The 21,676-nt window shown below is 41.4% G+C and overlaps 4 protein-coding genes across 4 annotated transcripts in view; all 4 read left to right on the plus strand.

Moving 5' to 3' along the window:
- LOC129089894 (protocadherin gamma-C5-like) overlaps window positions 1-21,676 on the plus strand; it is a 211,440-nt gene that overhangs the window by 156,261 nt on the left and 33,503 nt on the right. The gene's annotated exons all lie outside the window — the stretch shown is intronic.
- LOC129090504 (protocadherin beta-11-like) lies at window positions 2,544-14,338 on the plus strand. Its single transcript, XM_054598153.1, has 6 exons — window positions 2,544-2,792; window positions 3,135-3,145; window positions 3,351-5,727; window positions 9,929-9,990; window positions 14,076-14,212; window positions 14,301-14,338. The coding sequence occupies exons 1-6, from the start codon at window positions 2,544-2,546 to the stop codon at window positions 14,336-14,338; spliced, it is 2,874 nt and encodes a 957-aa protein (XP_054454128.1).
- pcdh1g22 (protocadherin 1 gamma 22) lies at window positions 15,249-17,711 on the plus strand. The gene has a single exon (XM_054598154.1). The coding sequence runs from the start codon at window positions 15,249-15,251 to the stop codon at window positions 17,709-17,711; it is 2,463 nt and encodes an 820-aa protein (XP_054454129.1).
- Window positions 18,798-21,317, plus strand: LOC129090506 (protocadherin gamma-C5-like). Its single transcript, XM_054598155.1, has one exon. It carries the CDS (start codon window positions 18,798-18,800, stop codon window positions 21,315-21,317), a length of 2,520 nt encoding a protein of 839 aa, XP_054454130.1.

Here is a 21,676-nt window from a genome sequence, read left to right on the forward strand (position 1 = left end):
TACAACCTATTTTTTTTATTAACCAAGTAGTTGTAATATGAAACCATACTCGCCAGTCACAGGAGAAGTGTTTTTTGTCTTTGCTGCCTTTAAATCTTTACCAGGTCTTGTCCGTTTGTTTGGCAAATTTCAAATGCAATTTTACTCTATGAACTCAGAGTGCCGCTGTCGGCCAGTCTGTATTAGATTTACCGCAGACTCATTGTACCTCCCACCATGTCTTTATTTTCGAGAGAGGAACAGACAGAAGCAAAGCACAACGTCTGGATTTTACCGGAGATACTGGGATGTTTTTTCATATTTGGATTATGCTTTAAAAACCAGCGTTGACGGAAAAAATCGCAGGGAAATAACTCAAAAACCATAGCATACTTGTTTTACACTGGAATAGTGTCGGGCAGAACAATGAGAGGGCAAGTACTGTCGTTTCTCTTGGTCCTTTCCCTCCGCTTGGTGCTCGGACAAGTCAGCTACTCCATTCCCGAGGAAATGGCAAAAGGTTCTCTTGTAGGCAACATGGCGAGGGATTTTGGCTTGGATGTTAAAAGACTAAAATCGGGTAAAGCTCGCATTTTTACTCGAGACAGTGACGGATATATTGAGCTGAATAACGATAGAGGAGTCCTCCTCATCAAAGATAGGATAGACAGAGAGGCGCTCTGTGGACAAACGACGCCTTGCGCTTTGCATTTTAAGATTATATTAGAGGATCCGATGGAATTTTACAGTGTAACCATTGAAATCACAGATGTTAATGATAACTCTCCATCCTTCGAAAAAAACGACGTCAAATTTAGAATAAGTGAATCCGCTGTTACCGGAGCTAAATTTATGTTAGATCGCGCAGTTGATCCTGATGTAGGGTCGAATGGTTTACAAATGTATAAACTTGAACCGACAGACAATTTTGTTCTTAAATTACACGATCAAGCAGATGGAACGAAAAACGTTGAAATGGTGTTGGAGAAACCTCTTGACAGAGAAAGGAATGAGGACCTTTCTTTAGTTCTGACGGCGGTGGATGGAGGAGAGCCGCGGATGACAGGAACAATGCAGATTCTGATCACTGTTTTAGACGCTAATGACAATGCCCCTGTTTTTACGCAACCTATTTATAAAGCGTCTATAAAAGAAAATGCGCCAGTAGGAACAGTTGTGGTGACAGTTACTGCAACAGATGCAGATCATGGATCTTATGGAAGGATAAAGTATTCTATTTCGAGTATTTTAGATCATGCCCGTGGGTTATTTGAAGTAAATGATGAAAGTGGTGAAATTCGGCTAAAAGGAAATGTTGACTATGAAAGAGCTCGAACATTTCAGATAAACATCCGGGCTAGTGATGATGGAGGACTAGTTGACTCCTGTAAAGTGATAATCGACGTGATTGACATGAATGATAATAAACCCGATATCCATGTATTGTCAAAATCAAACGTCATACCAGAAGATGCCAAACCCGGTACTGTTGTGACAATGATCAATATTGAGGACGCAGACTCCGGTGAAAATGGCAGGGTTCAATGCAGTATAAATGATAATATTCCTTTTGTGATGAAGTCTACAACCATTAATTTCTACAGTTTGATTACAGACAGTGAATTAGACAGAGAGACAGCCTCTGGTTATAACATAACGATGACCTGCTCTGATGAGGGAGAGCCCTCCCTCTCCAGCAGCGTCACTCTCACCTTGCAGATCTCTGATGTGAATGATAACGCGCCTGTCTTTGAGAGGAGCTCATATGAGGCCTACATTGTAGAAAACAACACACCAGGTCTCTCTATATTCACAGTGAAAGCCAGAGACGCTGACTGGAACCAGAATGCCCGTGTTTCTTACATACTGGAGGACTCCTCTGTTAACGGAGTGCCAGTCTCCTCATATGTGTCCGTTAGTGCTGATAGTGGAGTCATCCATGCAGTGCGCTCTTTTGACTACGAGCAGATCAAAGATTTCCACTTCCGCGTCAAAGCGCAGGATGGAGGCTCCCCTCCACTCAGTAGCAATGTGACTGTGAAAGTAATGATCCAGGACCAGAACGACAACCCTCCTCAGGTTCTGTACCCAGTCCAGACTGGTGGCTCTCTGGTGGCTGAGATGGTGCCTCGTTCAGCAGATGTGGGCTATCTGGTCACTAAAGTGGTGGCTGTTGATGTGGACTCTGGACAGAATGCCTGGCTCTCCTATAGACTGCAGAAAGCCACAGACAGGGCGCTGTTTGAAGTGGGCTTACAGAATGGAGAAATAAGAGAACTATCCGCCAAGTCACTGATAAAGATGCTGTGAAACAAAGACTGACTGTTATAGTGGAGGACAACGGGCAGCCCTCTCGTTCAGCTACAGTCATTGTTAACGTGGCGGTGGCGGACAGCTTCCCTGAAGTGCTGTCTGAGTTCACTGACTTTACACAAGACAAGGAGTACAATGACAACCTGACTTTCTACTTAGTGTTGGCTTTGGCTGTAGTTTCCTTCCTCTTCATCACGTGTTTAGTGGTTATTATATCAGTGAAGATCTACAGATGGAGACAGTCTCGCGTCATGTATCACTCCAATCTCCCTGTGATTCCGTATTATCCACCACGTTACTCAGACACTTTGGGGACAGGGACTCTCCAACACGTGTACAACTACGAGGTGTGCAGGACGACTGACTCCAGAAAGAGTGACTGTAAGTTCGGCGGAGCCGGTAGTCAGAACGTGCTGATAATGGACCCCAGTTCTACAGGAACGATGCAGCGGATACAGAGTGAAAGGAGCATCCTGGATGAACCAGACTCTCCTCCAGAGGTTAGAAATTATAGTAGAAGCATACCACGGCCATTGTTAAATCCAGTACCATGGACAGTGACACATCATCTATCTATCTATCTATCTATCTATCTATCTATCTATCTATCTATCTATCTATCTATCTATCTATCTATCTATCTATCTATCTATCTATCTATCTATGTGTGTGTGTGTGTATATATATATATATATATATATATATTTCTAGCTAGCTAGCTATCTGTATTTATCTATCTGTATTTATCTATCATGTTTGTACAAGTAAGAATATCTCAACCCGTATTGTTAAAGATATGTCTGCAGTTTATGTTCAAGTCCCTAAGTGCCGCTGTTGGTTAGTGTGAGGAAAGGTTATTTTCCTGAGTGAAGTCCTCCCTCGTCAGTCTGATGCGTTTTGGGGCTTTATTCTAATCGTAACTATAGAGTGACAAAGACGGTCCTCAACAATGCGCTCATGATCATTTGGTCGGAACTTGATACAGTGGTTTTGTAATTCTACTCGGATTTTGCGAACGCTCTCGTCATGATCGGTGTTTTTTGTGTTGTGACCGAAAGAAAATCACTCTCATGGTCACTGCTTCTCTGCATTTGTGTCGCAGAATTGGCTATGGGTCAGGTCCGTTATTCTGTACCCGAGGAAATGGCGACGGGCTCTGTTGTCGGAAATATAATTCAGGACCTAGGCTTGGACGTTAAGCGGCTGAAATCTGGGCGGGCTAGGATATTTACCGAGGACGGCAGTGAGTACATTGGTCTTAATGCAGAAAAGGGAACGTTGGTCGTGGCTAAAAGAATAGACAGAGAAGAATTGTGCAAGCAAGTGTCTCCCTGCTCTCTTCATTTCCAAATAATCCTAGAAAATCCAATGGAGTTGCATCGAATTGATGTAGAGATCACAGATATTAATGATAATGCTCCGTTTTTTTCGAAGAAAGAATACAGATTTCAGGTTAGTGAATCTGCCTCTCCAGGGGCTCGCTATTCACTTGAGAGTGCTAAAGATCCCGATGTATCACATAACACCCTTCAGACATACAAACTCAACCCGACAGATCATTTTAAATTGAATGTTGTCTCACGGCCTGATGGCACAAAATATATTGAAATGGTCCTTCACACGTCACTTGACAGAGAAAAACAAGAAGAACATAAATTAACTCTGACAGCATTTGACGGTGGTAATCCTCAGAAATCGGGTTCTGTCAAAATAAATGTGGTCGTTTTGGATGCAAATGACAATGCACCAGCATTCAGTCAGTCTGTTTACAGAGTAAGCGTTCCTGAAAACGTTTCTCGGGGCACTGTTATTTTAAGAGTCAGTGCCACTGATAATGATAAAGGAGCAAACGAAGAGGTAGTGTATTCTTTTTCCCAACATACCGATAGTGCATCATCACTGTTTAATATGGATCCCCATACTGGGGTTATGACTGTAGTTGGTATGTTAGATTATGAAAAAGCTAAAAATTATGAAATTGATATTGAAGCTACTGACAAAGGAGGGCTGGCAGACACAAGCAAGGTGCTAATTGAGGTGACCGACCTAAATGACAATGCCCCTGTCATAAGCATAATTTCCCTCTCCAATCCCATACCAGAGGATTCGGCTCCAGATACTGTTATAGCAATGCTCAATATCAAAGACCTGGACTCAGATAAAAATGGCCAAGTTAGGTGTTTTATTAGCAAAGATTTGCCTTTCAAAATCAAGTCATCATCGACAAATTTTTATAGTCTGATGTCTGACGATGTTTTGGATCGTGAAACAGCGCCTGAATATAACATAACTATAACTGCAATCGACGAGGGTTCGCCGCCATATTCCACAAACAAGACAATTAATTTAAGAATATCGGACGTAAACGACCACGCCCCAATGTTCCCTCAATCATTTAGCACAGCTTTCATCACTGAAAATAATTCACCTGGTACGGCACTGCTCTCTGTCAAAGCCAGTGACAAAGACTCTGGCAACAATGCACGCATTTCCTATTTCCTTGAGGAGGGCCAACTGAATGGAATGTCAGCCTCTACTTATTTTTCAGTGAATGCAGAGAGTGGAGAGATACTTGCTCTGCGTTCCTTCGACTATGAGCAAACAAAAGAGTTCCATATTCGCGTAAAAGCGCAGGATGGAGGCTCCCCTCCACTCAGTAGTAATGTGACTGTGAAAGTAATGATCCAGGACCAGAACGACAACCCTCCTCAGGTTCTGTACCCAGTCCAGACTGGTGGCTCTCTGGTGGCTGAGATGGTGCCTCGTTCATCAGATGTGGGCTATCTGGTCACTAAAGTGGTGGCTGTTGATGTGGACTCTGGACAGAATGCCTGGCTCTCCTATAAACTGCAGAAAGCCACAGACAGGGCGCTGTTTGAAGTGGGCTTACAGAATGGAGAAATAAGAACTATCCGCCAAGTCACTGATAAAGATGCTGTGAAACAAAGACTGACTGTTATAGTGGAGGACAACGGGCAGCCCTCTCGTTCAGCTACAGTCATTGTTAACGTGGCGGTGGCGGACAGCTTCCCTGAAGTGCTGTCTGAGTTCACTGACTTTACACAAGACAAGGAGTACAATGACAGCCTGACTTTCTACTTAGTGTTGGCTTTGGCTGTAGTTTCCTTCCTCTTCATCACGTGTTTAGTGGTTATTATATCAGTGAAGATCTACAGATGGAGACGCGAGCGCGTGTTTTACAAATCAACTGGGAATCTTCCTGTTATTCCATATTACCCACCCCTTTATGCAGACGTAGGAGGTACCGGTACGTTGAAGCAGGCATTCAGTTATGAGGTGTACGGAACGACTGACTCCCGGAAGAGTGATATCAAGTGCTCCCGACCCTTTAGTCAGAGCACTCTGAGTGTTGACCATGGTACCACCAGGACAGTTCCAAGGCATACAACAGAGTCAGAGGTTTTGCTCACAGAGGTGAGATCAACCACCTCCTTATTTCTTCAGAACTTGTGTTTCTTGTGGGTTTTTTTTTGGTTTTTTTTCTGGATCAATATATATATATGAAAATCCTACTCAGTTTCAGACTATCTTTCTATTTTGCCAAAAGCAGTGCCAACATTATAAAAAAATAATAGTATAAGAGTTACAAAAAGTGTTATCGATAGTCGAAAAATCTTAATACTTGAAAGAATATGATATTTTCTGTCTCTGCTAAGGCATGTCTCAACATTGCACAATGTAATGTGCCCCCTTTCATGCCCCGTACTCTTCTACTGACCAAACGTTCCCCTAAAACAATTTGAATATGTTAGGTCCTCATTAGAACATTGAATATTGCTAAAACATGATGTAAGTCTGTTTCTCCTGTTTCTCCTGTTTTTGCTCTTCAAAGTGCATATACTCCAACAAAGTTGTTGATTTTCTAGCCTGCTTCAAACAAAGGCTTCACTTGTATCTACCTTTGTGGATTCATATCTAGTTTTTAAGGTACACTGTGTCAGATACTTGTACTTGTACTTTTGCTTCATGACACTATCTCCTCCATGATGTATTTTTTGCTGCATTTTTTCAGCTTAATTCCATTCTCTGACATTCATATTAATTAGTTTATCATATAGTGCTGTGATTTATATGCAATGACATTGAAATGGGATGCTATATGCAGACAAACCACGTATGAATAGGTTTAGTTAACTATGTTTGGATCCCTTTCAACTGTAACAGACTGAGTACTAGCGTACTGTTTGTGTGAGAAAACAATACAAAAGCTACAATCAAAGAAAGAGATGCTGGTCATCATCCATGCTAAAGCATTGCTACAGATATGTTCTGCATAGAAACACACAACCAGGCAGTGCACTTCTTTTTCAGTGACCTAGTTCCCTTCATAACACGGTGCAGCCATGGGCATAGGGCTGCACACACAGACAGAGAAATAAGCAGGGATAGATGCATGCAAACTATAAGAAAGGGAGGTAATGCAAATCAATACAAAATGCAAATATTGACACAAACATTTTGATTAAGAGGTTTAAAATGTGGTATTAGGGAAGAGGGAATGGTTTCTACTGTTGCCTGGAAGATTGAGAACAAGGGAGAAAAGCAGTGTGATGGAGAGGCAGAGAGAGGCAGCGGGGGAGGGGTAGAGGCACGTGGTAACCGGCACAGTCTCCACCATCCCTGTGCAGCTTTCGTGTTAGTGATGCACGGCAGCCATTTTGATCTACAGCCCTCTTTGTCTGCTGAGATTGAGGGCTCAGGGAAGTCTTGTGTATGATATAGTTATATTTACTGACTGCCTGTAAAGGACGCAGACAGCCTGAGATGTTTCTTAAATCAAAACATAAAGGAATCGAAGGAGAGAGAGAGACATACAGAGACAGAGAGGGAGAGAGGGAGAGAAGTCTCGATCTAGAGATCATTAGTTATATAACAAATGACATGGGGGGGTCAAAAATTAGAAGAGATGCTGAATGTGTTTGAATGGAAACATTTCATGACAAAGGAAAACAGACCGAGAATGTATTCAAATCTAGCTTTCCACAAAGTCTGTGAAATACTAATTTTAATAAGCATCATACAGACTGCTAAGAGTTATACATTGAGGGACTTCGGGTCTCCACATGTGAGGGATTACATTATATGCTGAATATGAAAGTGATGTGTTGTGTTTTAACATTATAAATGTGGTGGACTGGGCAAAAATAACCCTGTTGTAAGAATGATGCCTGTGATGAGGAAAATAAGGGCATGTGTGTATGATATCTGTTATAGTATAAACTGAGTGTGAATACGATCAGATAAAAGGGCAGATATTACGTAATTTAAAGATCCGGCTTGATGCATGAGTGATGACTAAATGCTAGTGTGATGTGGATAAGGATAGTCTGTCTGCAATTATGTTTGCTGAGTCCTGTCCGGTATCGGAGGAAACATCACATCAACTAGTATGCTGTGTCTGGTCGCTCTGGGTGGTGTGTGTGTGTTTTAGTAGTAAAGTCTGCAGGATATTATGTGTGTGTGTGAAAGTGGAACTGGAAGTTCACAAACTACAAGGCCAAAACGTAGATAAATTGTCTTAACCGCTATATCCGCCAGAAGCAGTCTGTCATCATTATCAGCCCACATCTGTGTCTGATTTGCCTGTTTCAACCTTTTTCTCTCATGTTGTCAGGGTTGTTAATAGAAGGTTTTTTACTGAGTACCATAAATTCTATTGGTGAGTGTCTCCATAGGGGTCAAAGCTCACAGAAACGTCTTTTCAAGCAGTTAAATAGTTCAGCCTGTTTTGTACCTTGTACCCCTTCAGCGTGTTGTTGTTTTTGTCTTTCTTTTGTTAAAAAAAAACCTACCTTGGAGCTGTCATCATTAATTTTGTTGTTCAAGTTGTTACTGACCACAAAACTATAATCACGTGCAGAAGCTCCTGGTTCCCACAGGCCAAAGATCTTGTTTAAGTGTCCCGCCTTCCTAGCCAAGCTGTCTGGTGTGCAGCTGTGTGCCCATGTGTATGTCGTTGGGGCTTGCTCACATACTGAACTATGTGTGGGTTTGGGGATGTGGTTAATTTTTGTACTACAACCCTTTATTGTATTTTTGTTTACAAGATATCCAAGATAACAGGGACCTTAGGATGTGACTTAATTCCCTCAGAACAGACATACTGCACTTTAATACACTGATCTCAATATCAGTTGATGATATCAACAGAAAAAAAATATATACACAGTACTTTCCATGTAATGACAGTTGCTGTCTGTCCCTCTTGGAATGATGTTATGCTGTTTGATACAAAAGTGGCACCTTTGAACTGGTACAGAATTGGGCCCTGCAGTTGGAGATCATCCTTAAACTGTAGCTTCATGCTCCTCTTCAATAAGCCTTCACACTGCTTAAATGTCAGGGACACAAAACTATTCTGTACTTGACCCTGACTTAGTCTTTCACTGTGGAAGAGGGGCAAGTAAAATGTATATTGTATCTTAGAAGTATATTAGAATAAGCCTATACAGGCACTATTTGTGAAGAGTTTATTTTGCATGTAGCAGGTATTAATGTGCAGATGGGAAATGTATTGATTATGGTGCAGATATCAATTTTACTGTGTTCCTCCGATGCATCAGGTTTATGGGAAGACAAAAACAGATTTTTCCACAGAGGTTATTTACCAGGAAACGGAAGACAATTCAATCATGTGCATGCATACTTTAATTAAGTGTACCTTTCTTTTCATGAAGGTTTCTAAACCTGACATGTGTGTGCTTGAGACCATACATACGATGTTGCGTTTGGATGTGTGTTGGTGTCCCAGAGGTTGAAGTGTGGAGTTCTGCAATGGCTGATTCTCTGGGAAGGATTACAGTAGGGATTACCTAGAACTGTGTAATATAGGGCAATGGCAAACTTGTGTCAACCGCTGAAAGAATCCATAGCCACGCAGGCATTGCTAAAATATATTCTCAAAGGTCAAATGTTGACATCAGTGTAGTGCCGGATTGCAATTGTGTGTTTGACTCTCCTAATCAAATACACAAATGTAATTATGGGATTTTGAAGAATGACAGAGTCTTGCCTTGTATGAGAGTAAAGATGTAGTGAAAAATTATAAATATTATGTTACTGTAGTTACATAATATGACTTCCACATTTATCATACATTTTGTTCACTTTGTTATTCTATTACAAAAAAAACAATTTGCTTTGCTAACTGCATTTACTCAGTCACTATAGTTAACATTGTGTCAAATCGCAGCCAAAACTGGTTAGCCACTGTTCAGCAGTCATTCTTGGTTTCCAACAGTCTCCCTTTTTCCTCCTGATCTCATTTTCTGCATCCCTCCCCTCCCCTCCCCCTCTCCAGCTGCACCACTCTGCTGCAGAGAGAGACAGAGAGAAAGGGAGAGGAAGATTGCTCAGTGTAGGACATTTTGTGCTGTCTATAAAAAGAAATTATGCACCATACAGTGACATTTCATCCTTGTGTAGGTCGCCATGTTCATGACGAGAAGAAATATCTCCTAAGTATCACTTTTCAGCCATTTATCAAGAGTTGCTTTATTACCCAGTTGTCAATAATTATGCGCTTTGTTTGAACATATCATCAAAGAACAAATCTGTGTGATCATCATTTATCTTCCTTCCTATGTCTTCTTTATTGTCCATGTTGTTTTTGTAGCTCTTCTTTTTTTGCCACCATCTCCAGCTCACAGGAAGCAAGGTGGGATGCAAGGAAGGGAGGTGGGATGTGTTACCATAGCAACAAGCTGACTCACTGGCAGGGCTGTACCATTTTCCATTAAGCCACAGGGGGTCAGCAGCAGATACATCCTTTGAGCTGTGATGGCTCCATGCATTTGTTGATAGTTGGAGGAAAGAAAACACCCCTATTTTGGGCAAATAGGTGCAGAATCCTCAAACTTGAGGTGACAGATGATAAAGAAAGGGGAGGGGGAGAGGGTGATCATGGCCCCTCTTAATATTTGCTCTGATGGATGCTTGCCTGTTTGTTGTGCCTTCCCTTGTTTCCGAAAAAAAAAGGTCCATGATTAGTATATTGACTAACATGTAGGCTTAAAATAACCATTTTTTTCATTATTCTTTGATTCTGTTAAATGATAAGAAGAACAGTCTTTTGGTGTCCTTTCTTTCTTCTTTCCTTATTGAACTGTTTGTTTTGGATGGATGTGTTTTTTGGACCAACATTGTGTTATTACTTAAAATGTGCTCATGTGCACAAACAAAAGGTTTATTACAGGGTATCATTAAAACTACAGTCTTATTTCAAAAAACAGTAGCTGCTTTGCGTTGTCTAAGAAGCTTGTATTTGCTCTCACAAAGACACTCCTGCACACATCAGTTGTGACAAATACAGGGTCAGAGACCAAAGAATCTCATTAATAAGGCATGGATTTATCTGAGGGCATCGCCTCGAGGCCCCCTGCTGTTGCTATAAGGGTAGTGGCTTTGTGCAGCAGTGCAGTATTCTGGATGTATTTAATACATTGGTGGTTGTGCAGGGTTTCCAAAGTTGTCAGTTCCCTCAGCAATGATTGTTGTAGTGTTTTAGTGGAGAATGAAGTGGTTGTACTGTACCAAAGTATTTTAATGCTTCTGTTTGAAGGGCACGTTAATTTAATGTATGATAAACTATTAAGTGAATGCTGTTGAAAATTGATTCATCAAGCAATGACTGGATATATTTTTGGCAAGGCAATCACATGGACTTGTAACTCTGGACTCTGTGGTGTCATTTTCTACCCACAGAGGCAGAGCTACCTTTCTCAACAATATTATTATTTTTTTGTTTTATAATTATCATCATCCCACATACAAGGACAGCAACTGCTAAAACAAAGTTTCTTTGAAGATCCATCCTTTCTCTTTGTCTGTCTCTCACTCTCTCATTCATTCACACACATATACACTCACAAAGCAATATGTTCCCTATTTTCTTGTGTGAGTTTGATAATTTACTTGGTTCATTCTTTCATCAATAAAGGTTATGTCCCGATCCCTGTTCATTTTTGTTAAAACAAACAGCTCTGATTTTTATAGTGTTATCATAATATGTTTAATGAATGTATCATACTTTTGCATTTGAATACTTTCTGTTGAATGATAAGCCACAATATATTATCAAAGTGTGTGCTAGTGGATTCCCAATCTTATCATTATCAAAAAGGTACAGATAAAACAACACATAATTGTTTCCATATATTTAATCTTTAATAGTTTATATGCAAACACAGTGAACTGTTTTTGTGAGCAATCCAATCATGAGAGACAATTAATTATCAATCAAAACTCAAGACATGAATAACAACACCCATTTGTTGTGAGCCACATGGTAAGTATGTTGGTTGCTTCCCAAAGCCAGAATTGATATACTGGCCACCAGTCTAACTGACATCCTTTGTCTCTTGTTTTTCTCTTTCATGTGTTCCTCTTGTTTCCTTGTGCTGTTCCTGTCTCCTCCCTGACTCCTGTTAAATCCTGACTCACCAAATAAGGTAAGAAATAGTTTTCATCTTTGTTGTTCACAGCCATCAAACACAAAGAGTGGTACAAACATTCATGATTCTACAAATAGCACTGATTATTGATACACTGGCAACTGAACATCATACTCCACATCGCCATGCAGTAACATAATTATAACACAGACTATGGCAGCAAATACTGTATGTTTTACAAGATCCAAACATTAGATATTGGCACTGAGTTAGATTAAGGTTAATCAGATTTTCCTCAAGCGATATATCTGTTAACATACCTCAATACACACCTGTCACCACTGATGATTGCTTCAATCAGGCGTTGGTGGACTTAGCAATTGTTGACAACTGATCCTGTATTACAGTTTGAGTGGCTGTATGCTCAAATATGATGTGTTTTATCTGACCGGGATGTTATTATCCCATGGACACCATTACTATCTATCCTGTATAGTGGACAATTCAATTTAAATTTGAATAGACTGAAATCTATTTTGAATCAGTATTTTAGCTCCTTTGTACATACACTCTTTTACAAGGTACCAAAGCACTTTACATTTGAACAAGAAGTTGGATAGCTCTTCCTACTAACAGGCTTATGTGGTTTAAGGAAAGTATAGCAGAGGAAACCAGCTGGTAAAGTCACTTGTGCTTGTATGGAAGTTGCAGTGATTATCCTGTACAGCACTGTATCTTGGATTCTACCCTGTGTTTTTGTGCTCTGGACAACCATCCACCTCAGTCAATCATAAAGACAGATATAACAATGGTTAAATAAACTATTGGAATACAGTGGGTAAAGAAAATACAGCACAAGTGACACAAACATAGCATATTAAGAGGACGTCTTAAGCCCAACCTGCAGTATTCTAACTTATCAGGGGAACTTGACTCAAACTCAGTCAGGAAAAAAAACCAATTAAAAACCAGCAAAGTATTGATTCAACTCTTTGGTCTTTTTTCAGGCTGTAATTTTTGGTGTTGCTGTAATGGATTGTAATGTATTGTAGGTGTATATTGTATAAACTAATGTAGCCTAATACAACGGTCATTAAATGAGGGTTATGATGTAAAAATGTTGTTGAAACAGTTTTGAAGAGGTGTTGGTTAAACGTTATGGTCATTATGGAGGATGAGGTATTTCTGTTATTTATCCCTTCCCCATTGACATAGATATGGTGGACTAAATAAGAGAAACACATGCTAGTATAACACACTATAATTCAACAGCATAACAGACTGCAGCCTCCAAAATGACTGTATTATATATTATATATAGAAATTAGTATATCATACACATAACTGTGTTGCCAAATACTTGAAATAAAAACATTTTATATAATGTAGATCAAAACCACACACTAACAGCTTTAAAACTTACTATACAACTGATTTAACACACAAACTTCTAACTTAGTAGACTTAACCAAACCTAAACATACCTTTGTTGGATATTATATTTTCTCTTGTATTACATTGCTTTACACTCTACATGGGTTGCTGATTTTCTACTCTATCAGTGTTAGTTAATATGATACAGGTTAGGGTAATAAAATCATGCATGCACTGTTCACGTTGAACAATGACTGTATGAAGATGGGAGTGGCATTGTCAATTGCAATGTCACCTCAAAACAAGCTCAAATCCCCTGGCTTGCTGGGTCCTTTTTTGTGGTATGCATGTCTGCCGCTTTCTGTGTGATTATTAATGTGCTCCTTTGTGTGCTGGCAATGAGACAGCCCAACGACCTGTTCAGTGTGTAACCTGCCTACTGTCCTGTGTATGCTGGGATAAGCTTCAGCATGAACAGGATAAGTGGGTATGGAAAATGGATGAATGGATAAATGGATGGAATTGTTTTAGTCCATGAAACTTCGGAATTGTACTGTTGCTCAACACCTGGCAGTGAACACATGCAATTTGAGGCGTAACGTGAAATTTAAAATGTGAATGAAATGCATGTGTGCTTCCAAATGCTCACATAAGAATCTCCAAATGCTGCTTTTCCCAGCTGAGAAAATACCAGTAGTATAAAGTTATCTAGCATAATAATGTAATTTAAATTATCCAAACTTGATTATTTTAAATGTGACAATACATTCTTGAGCTTTTTATATTTATATATTTTGTATTCATCGTTCATTTCGTGTCCTGTGTTAGATGCAGTAAAATCTAATCGGGTGTTTTAGTCTTTTTTTAGTCTTCTGGCCGATCACCTCCTGTATGTATTCCTGTATGCTGTAGGAAAAATAGTAAGGACGTTAATATTTTGTTTCTTGGCTGCCTGCTGTCTTCGTTGAGGGCTTGTGAGGCTGTCTGCCTCTCCAGCAGCATGCAGCAGCAGCAGTTGGCCGCCTGTGTGGCGCTGTCCACACGTGTGGTGCTGAAATCCGCTCAGGCGCTCACCCTCTCCCTCTCGCTGCCTCTCACACTGCCTCTCTACAGAGCAGATGAGTATCGCAAATGTAATTTGCATGTGGTGTTGCGGATTATTTTACTTTAAGCAGCATTGAATTTATGCGTTTTGAACGTTCTTATTATTTTACATGTCAGCGTTTAACGATTGCTGCCAGTGGAGGGATATTGCATGATTATGGTTCATGATTTTTAAACATCTATGAAGGACGTTAGTGTTACACTGGCTAATACGTCAATAAAATGGAGAGAGAGAGAGAGAGAGAGAGAGAGAGAGAGAGAGAGAGAGAGAGAGAGACCATCTGCACTCCCCCTCCCTGTTAATTTGCTCTACAGACCTCCATACGGGCATTTTACGTTGGTTGCTGACATAATTAATTCTCCCAGGCTTGTGGAGAGCTGCGAAGACGTACTGACGTATGCAGGCTGCATTGGCTTTCTCTGGCCACAGGAAGGCAACGAAGAGCCTTATCAGCCACAAAGGCATGTGCATGCATGCAGTTACATACAGGCAAGAGAATATATGCTGGTGTAACACAGAACATTATATGAGTGATCATAAGAGGCTACGGCTTTCAGTTATTTTTAGAACACTATAGATCTAGTAATCTATATTATCCACAGCGTTTATCAATAATACATGTATCATATAGTTTTCATATTTATATGTATAGTCTTCAAGTACACATACAAAGCGTTTAAGGGGATTGGGAGACTGTTTAATGGGTATAGTCAATTATATTGTATATTATAGAGTCGTAATAACCAGGATTATTTTTCTATGAATCATATTTTTACGTCACTGTTCTGTAGACGCTTACTGATGCCACGATTGGTGGGAATAGCTATGCGTCGTCCACCAATGAAATTCAGAGCTGTACAAAGAGATCTACTCCTGCTCACCGAGTAGCTTCAGTGTCGGAGCCATTGCAATGTTCTGCACAGGATAGGAGGGATGCATATGCAGACACAAAGCATGACTGTCTCTGTGGACGCATCTACATTGGATCATAGACCTTTTACACTTAAGCAGTCAAGAAGTTGGCATTGGAGTGAGAAGATATGGGATTTAAGGAACGAGGAATAATGCAGAAAAAATTGCCTGCATGGCAGGTGTTTTTGTGGTGGCATCATTTCTTTCTCTTGTGGAGTACAATAGACGGACAGACTCGCTACAGCATCCCGGAGGAACTGAAACAGGGCTCTGTGGTAGGAAATCTAGCCAAAGATTTGGGTTTGGTTGTCTCTGAACTGTACCGACGTAAATTGCGGATAACTTCGGAAGCTGGTAAGCAGTATTTTAACGTGGACTTGGGGAAGGGAGAACTGGTGGTGATTGATAGGATAGACAGGGAAGATCTGTGTGGACAAAGACCGTCATGTTTGTTGCCTTTGGAACTAGTCATAGATAACCCCCTACAGCTGCATAGAGTCGAAATTGAAATTCAGGATACAAACGATAATTCTCCTAGTTTTCTCACTAAAGAGAAAATATTGCAAATTGCAGAATTGGTCAATCCAGGCGCGCGGTTTCCTTTAGAAAGTGCACAGGATCCCGATGTCGGCACTAATTCAGTACGCTCTTATCTTATAAGCAAAAATGATAATTTCAAATTGATTGTGAAAACCCACAAGGATGGTAGAAAAATCCCTGAACTGGTCCTCGAAAAACCTCTTGATCGAGAAAAGCTGCCTGTACACAATCTTATTCTCACCGCTGTAGATGGTGGAGATCCGGTACGCTCGGGAACAGCTGAAATAACAGTAATAGTTCTTGACAACAATGATAATGCGCCACAATTTGAAAAGCAGGTATATGAAGCTAATGTCAGCGAAAATGCAAGACCTGGGACTGAAATATTGCACGTTAAAGCTGCAGATGCAGACGAAGGACTAAATGGAGAAATCGAGTACTACTTCGCAGAGCAAACTCCGGATTTGATTTTAACATTATTTGACATTGAACCTTTTACTGGAGCTATTGTTGTCAAAGGAAGTTTAGACCATGAAACGAACCCTTTACATAGATTTGACATAACTGCGAAAGACAAAGGAAACCCTAAAATGGATGGGCATTGTTCCGTCGAAATTAAAATAGTTGACATTAACGACAATATTCCTGAAATAATAGTTACGTCTTTAACAACACCTGTTCCAGAAGACTCGGCAATCGGAACAGTTATTGCATTGATAAGTGCAAAAGACCCAGATTCGGGTGACAATGGTAAGATTACGTTAAGCGTGTCCTCCAAATCCCTCTTCAAGTTAAATCCTTCAGTCTCTAACCATTACTCATTAGTGACGAATGGGCCACTTGACCGTGAAAAAAATGGCCAGTATAGTGTCAAGATTAGTGCTACTGATTCCGGGAAGCCCCCATTATCGAGTGAAAAAACAATACTTGTTGAATTGTTAGATGTAAATGACAACCCACCAGTTTTCTCCCAGCGTTCTTATGTAGTTTATGTAAAAGAGAATCACGCTCCTGGGAACATTTTGTGCTCAGTGTCAGCAACTGATCCTGATTCGGGTGACAACGCTAAAATCTCTTACTCCATCTTGGACTCTAAAGTGCAGGACGTCTCTGTCTCATCTTATGTTTACATTAACTCAGATAACGGCAGCATCTACAGCATGCACTCGTTTGACTATGAGAAGCTGAAGGTGTTTCAGATTCAGGTTCAGGCAAAGGATCAGGGCTCTCCGTCTCTCAGCAGCAACGCCACCGTCCATGTTTTTATCCTGGACCAGAACGACAACGCCCCCTCTGTTATTTACCCCTCCTCCGCTGCCCTGGGCTCCCTCTCTCATCAGAGGATGCCCCGCTCCGCTAAAGCGGGTCACCTGGTCACTAAGGTGACGGCCGTGGACGCTGACTCGGGCCATAACGCCTGGGTCTCCTACAAACTGGCGGAGGCCACGGACGCCTCTCTGTTCACTGTCAATATGTACACAGGGGAGGTGAGGACTAAACGCGCTGTGTCCGAGCAGGACGACTCCTCTCAGAGGCTGCTTATAGAGATCAAGGACGACGGGGAACCGGTCCAGTCCGCCACCGTCACGGTGTCCATTCTGCTGGAGGACGGCCTCCATGAGCCCATCTTAGACCTCCGACAGAAAGTGGCCGAGCCCAGCAAGAAAACTGGGAGAATCACCCTTTATTTGATTCTCTCTCTGGCCTCGGTGTCCGTGCTGTCTCTGGTGACTTTTCTCATCTTAACGGTGAAATGCATGAGGAACAGCAGAAGCAGCGGTAGTTGCTGCATGACACGGACCGACTGTGATGATTACAAGAACCCCAACAGAAACCTGCAGATTCAGCTCAACACTGATGGACCTATAAAGTACGTGGAGGTCCTGGGAGGAGACATGATGTCTCAGAGTCAGTCCTTCAGGTCCTGTATGTCTCCAATGTCAGAGTACAGTGATTTCACATTGATTAAACCCAGCAGCACCACTGACTTTAAAGAGGTGATAAGTGTTTTGGATGCGTCTTTACCCGACAGCACCTGGACCTTTGAGAGCCAGCAGGTGAGCAAAAATAATTAATTAATTCAAAATTCTATGAGAGACTCAATAAAATATCTATACAAATCCATCCAGCCATCTATACCTACATACATACATACATACATACATACATACATACATACATACATACATACATACATACATACATACATACATACATACATACATACATACATACATACATACATACATACATACATACGTTTTATTAAAATATTTGAAAAGTCACATTAGGCAAGAGTGTTTTCAGAAACTGTTTCTTATTGTGTTCAATAAATATGTCAATATAGTCTCACACTCACATATTTCCATAGCCCTTCTGAAGAGGTCAGCACCACGCAGGTGGACAGCAACTCTTAACGGCATGCAGGGAAGCGTAGAAGCACAAAGTGTGTGTGTGTGTGTGTGTGTGTGTGTGTGTGTGTGTGTGTGTGTGTGTGTGTGTGTGTGTGTGTGTGTGTGTGTGTGTGTGTGTGTGTGTGTGTGTGTGTGTGTGCACGTGTTTCGCTGCTGTTGCTGATCATCTTTCAAAAAACAAGGAATAATGTCGTTCCCTAAACTTGTTTTTTGTTATTGTTTAAAGAAATAACTCTGGACCTGTGGAGAATATAAGTGTTTACATCTGAAGATATATTAAGCTAATCTCCTGTTATTTAGTTTTTCTTTCTTTCTTGTCAAAAAACTTATTTTAATAATGATCTTATATTCACATGCTACCTTAAGTTACGTCTCATACGACTCTAAATAAATCTTTGTAGGTAAAGTGAAGGGGCAAAAAGAGAATAGATACTGCGACTTTAAGAGCCACGATCAGTTTCCCTCTCATTGGATGGTAGAGGTGGATGCTGTGCACCAATAGGATTCAGAACTGTACAAAGCAATCTAGTCCCTGCCCCCATGCAGCCTCAGCGCTGTAACGCTTTCAATGCAACGAGCTAGAGGACAGAGTCAGCAATGAGCCCGTATTTTATTATATGATTTTTTTTTTTATATATATAATTCCGTTTTCAGCCATGCTCAGTAATTGTGGGATATCGTATAGTGGAACGAAACCTGCGATGATGGATTTCACCGTTATTTTATACAACATGACGATTGCTATTAATGTGTTATAGCGGACCAAGGATGACAAAGACAATAGGATACCGAGACTGGAGATGGCTTGCGCTTTGGTGGCATCATTTCTTTCTCTTGTGGAGTACAATAAACGGACAGACTCGGTACAGCATCCCGGAGGAACTCAAACAGGGCTCTGTGGTAGGAAATCTAGCCAAAGATCTGGGTTTGGGACTATCAGAGATTTTTGATCGTAAACTGCGTGTCTCCTCTGAGGCTGGTAAGCAGTATTTCAGTGTTGATGCGGGGAAGGGCGAGCTGGTGGTGAATGACAGGATAGACAGAGAGACTCTTTGTGGACTAAGCCCCAGCTGTGTACTACCTCTGCAGGTTGTAATTGAAGACCCGTTACAACTGTTTCGCGTTGAGGTAGAAATACAAGACATTAATGATAATGCGCCTAGATTTCCATCAAATGATTTCACATTGGAGGTTGCTGAATCTACGGGTTTAGGGGTTCGTTTTCCGTTAGAAGGCGCAATAGACCCAGATGTTGGCAGTAATGCATTGAAGTCGTACACTCTCAGTAAAGATGAATGTTTTAATATTAGAATTAAAGAACTTGCCGGTGGAAGGAAAGTCCCTGAATTGATTTTAGCAAAAAATTTAGATAGAGAGAAAAAGGCTGTTCATAAGCTTTTGTTGACAGCTCTAGATGGAGGAAACCCAGTGAAATCAGGGACCGCTCAGCTATCTATAAGAGTCCTTGACATCAACGATAACGTTCCAACTTTTGAGAAAACGTTGTATAAGGTATCCATAAGTGAAAATGCTGTAGAAGGTGCGTTAATAGTACAAACAAAAGCAACAGACATGGACGATGGTCAAAATGGAGAGATAGAATACTCATTAGGAGCACACACATCAGATACTGTTCTCTCTGTTTTTAGTATTGATCAAATATCAGGGACAATATTTCTTAAAGGAAAACTAGATTTCGAAACAACTCAAAATTATGAATTAGACATAAGTGCGAAAGATAAAGGCAGTCCAAGAATGGAGGGGCATTGTACTGTGCAAGTTGAAGTTTTAGATGTTAACGATAATGCCCCAGAAATAATACTCACCTCTCATCCAAAGCCAGTGCGGGAAGACTCGCCTAATGGCACCGTAGTAGCCCTGCTCAGTGCCAGAGACCTTGACTCCGCTGTTAATGGTAAAGTAACATTACAAATCCCCAAGAAATGTCCATTTGCCCTAAAACCATCGTTTTCTCACAATTACGCACTGGTTACTAGTGGTGTTTTGGATAGAGAAAATGTCTCGGAATATAATATAGAAATAAGAGCCATTGATTCAGGCTCTCCTCAGCTGTCAAGTAAGAAAGTCGTATCTGTCAGCATCACTGATGTGAATGACAACCCCCCTATATTCACTCAGCCCTCCTATAATGTGTATTTAAAAGAGAATGGGGTACCAGGCTCTATATTGTTTTCGGTCTCAGCATCTGACCTGGATTTTGGTGAAAACGCTAAAATCTCCTACTCCATCTTGGACTCTAAAGTGCAGGACGTCTCTGTCTCATCTTATGTTTACATTAACTCAGATAACGGCAGCATCTACAGCATGCACTCGTTTGACTATGAGAAGCTGAAGGTGTTTCAGATTCAGGTTCAGGCAAAGGATCAGGGCTCTCCGTCTCTCAGCAGCAACGCCACCGTCCATGTTTTTATCCTGGACCAGAACGACAACGCCCCCTCTGTTATTTACCCCTCCTCCGCTGCCCTGGGCTCCCTCTCTCATCAGAGGATGCCCCGCTCCGCTAAAGCGGGTCACCTGGTCACTAAGGTGACGGCCGTGGACGCTGACTCGGGCCATAACGCCTGGGTCTCCTACAAACTGGCGGAGGCCACGGACGCCTCTCTGTTCACTGTCAATATGTACACAGGGGAGGTGAGGACTAAACGCGCTGTGTCCGAGCAGGACGACTCCTCTCAGAGGCTGCTTATAGAGATCAAGGACGACGGGGAACCGGTCCAGTCCGCCACCGTCACGGTGTCCATTCTGCTGGAGGACGGCCTCCATGAGCCCATCTTAGACCTCCGACAGAAAGTGGCCGAGCCCAGCAAGAAAACTGGGAGAATCACCCTTTATTTGATTCTCTCTCTGGCCTCGGTGTCCGTGCTGTCTCTGGTGACTTTTCTCATCTTAACGGTGAAATGCATGAGGAACAGCAGAAGCAGCGGTAGTTGCTGCATGACACGGACCGACTGTGATGATTACAAGAACCCCAACAGAAACCTGCAGATTCAGCTCAACACTGATGGACCTATAAAGTACGTGGAGGTCCTGGGAGGAGACATGATGTCTCAGAGTCAGTCCTTCAGGTCCTGTATGTCTCCAATGTCAGAGTACAGTGATTTCACTTTGATTAAACCCAGCAGCACCACTGACTTTAAGGAGGTGATCAGTGTTCTGGATGCATCTCTACCCGATAGCACCTGGACCTTTGAGAGCCAGCAGGTGAGCAGAAAACAACCATTGATCTTAATAATGAAGAAAACATAACATTTTCGATCATAATTTAGTCCAGGAAATTGCAATCATAGCATTGTCTGTTATGGAAGTCAACTGTGGAAACCTAAATAATCTATCCGTCTTTCTGGCCGGCTGGTCTTTCTACTACAGGTTCTGTGCTGGTTGGTCTCTCTTCCCTCCCCCCTGTCATTTAATGTAAAAGTGTCATCCAATGTGGGTATATCAAAGTAATGTGCAATTAATGTATTCAGAGACGGATAAATAGTTGTGTTAACGCCTGCATAAAGTAAGTGTTACACGTACGGTTGAACATTTCAGCACCACGAGAGCGGAAAGCGAATGTGAAATACAGCCTCGATCATTCAACGTCGGCACAGAGTTCATTTATT

Source organism: Anoplopoma fimbria, chromosome 4, assembly GCF_027596085.1.
Source record: "Anoplopoma fimbria isolate UVic2021 breed Golden Eagle Sablefish chromosome 4, Afim_UVic_2022, whole genome shotgun sequence".
In the NCBI taxonomy this organism is placed as follows: Eukaryota; Metazoa; Chordata; class Actinopteri; order Perciformes; family Anoplopomatidae; genus Anoplopoma; species Anoplopoma fimbria.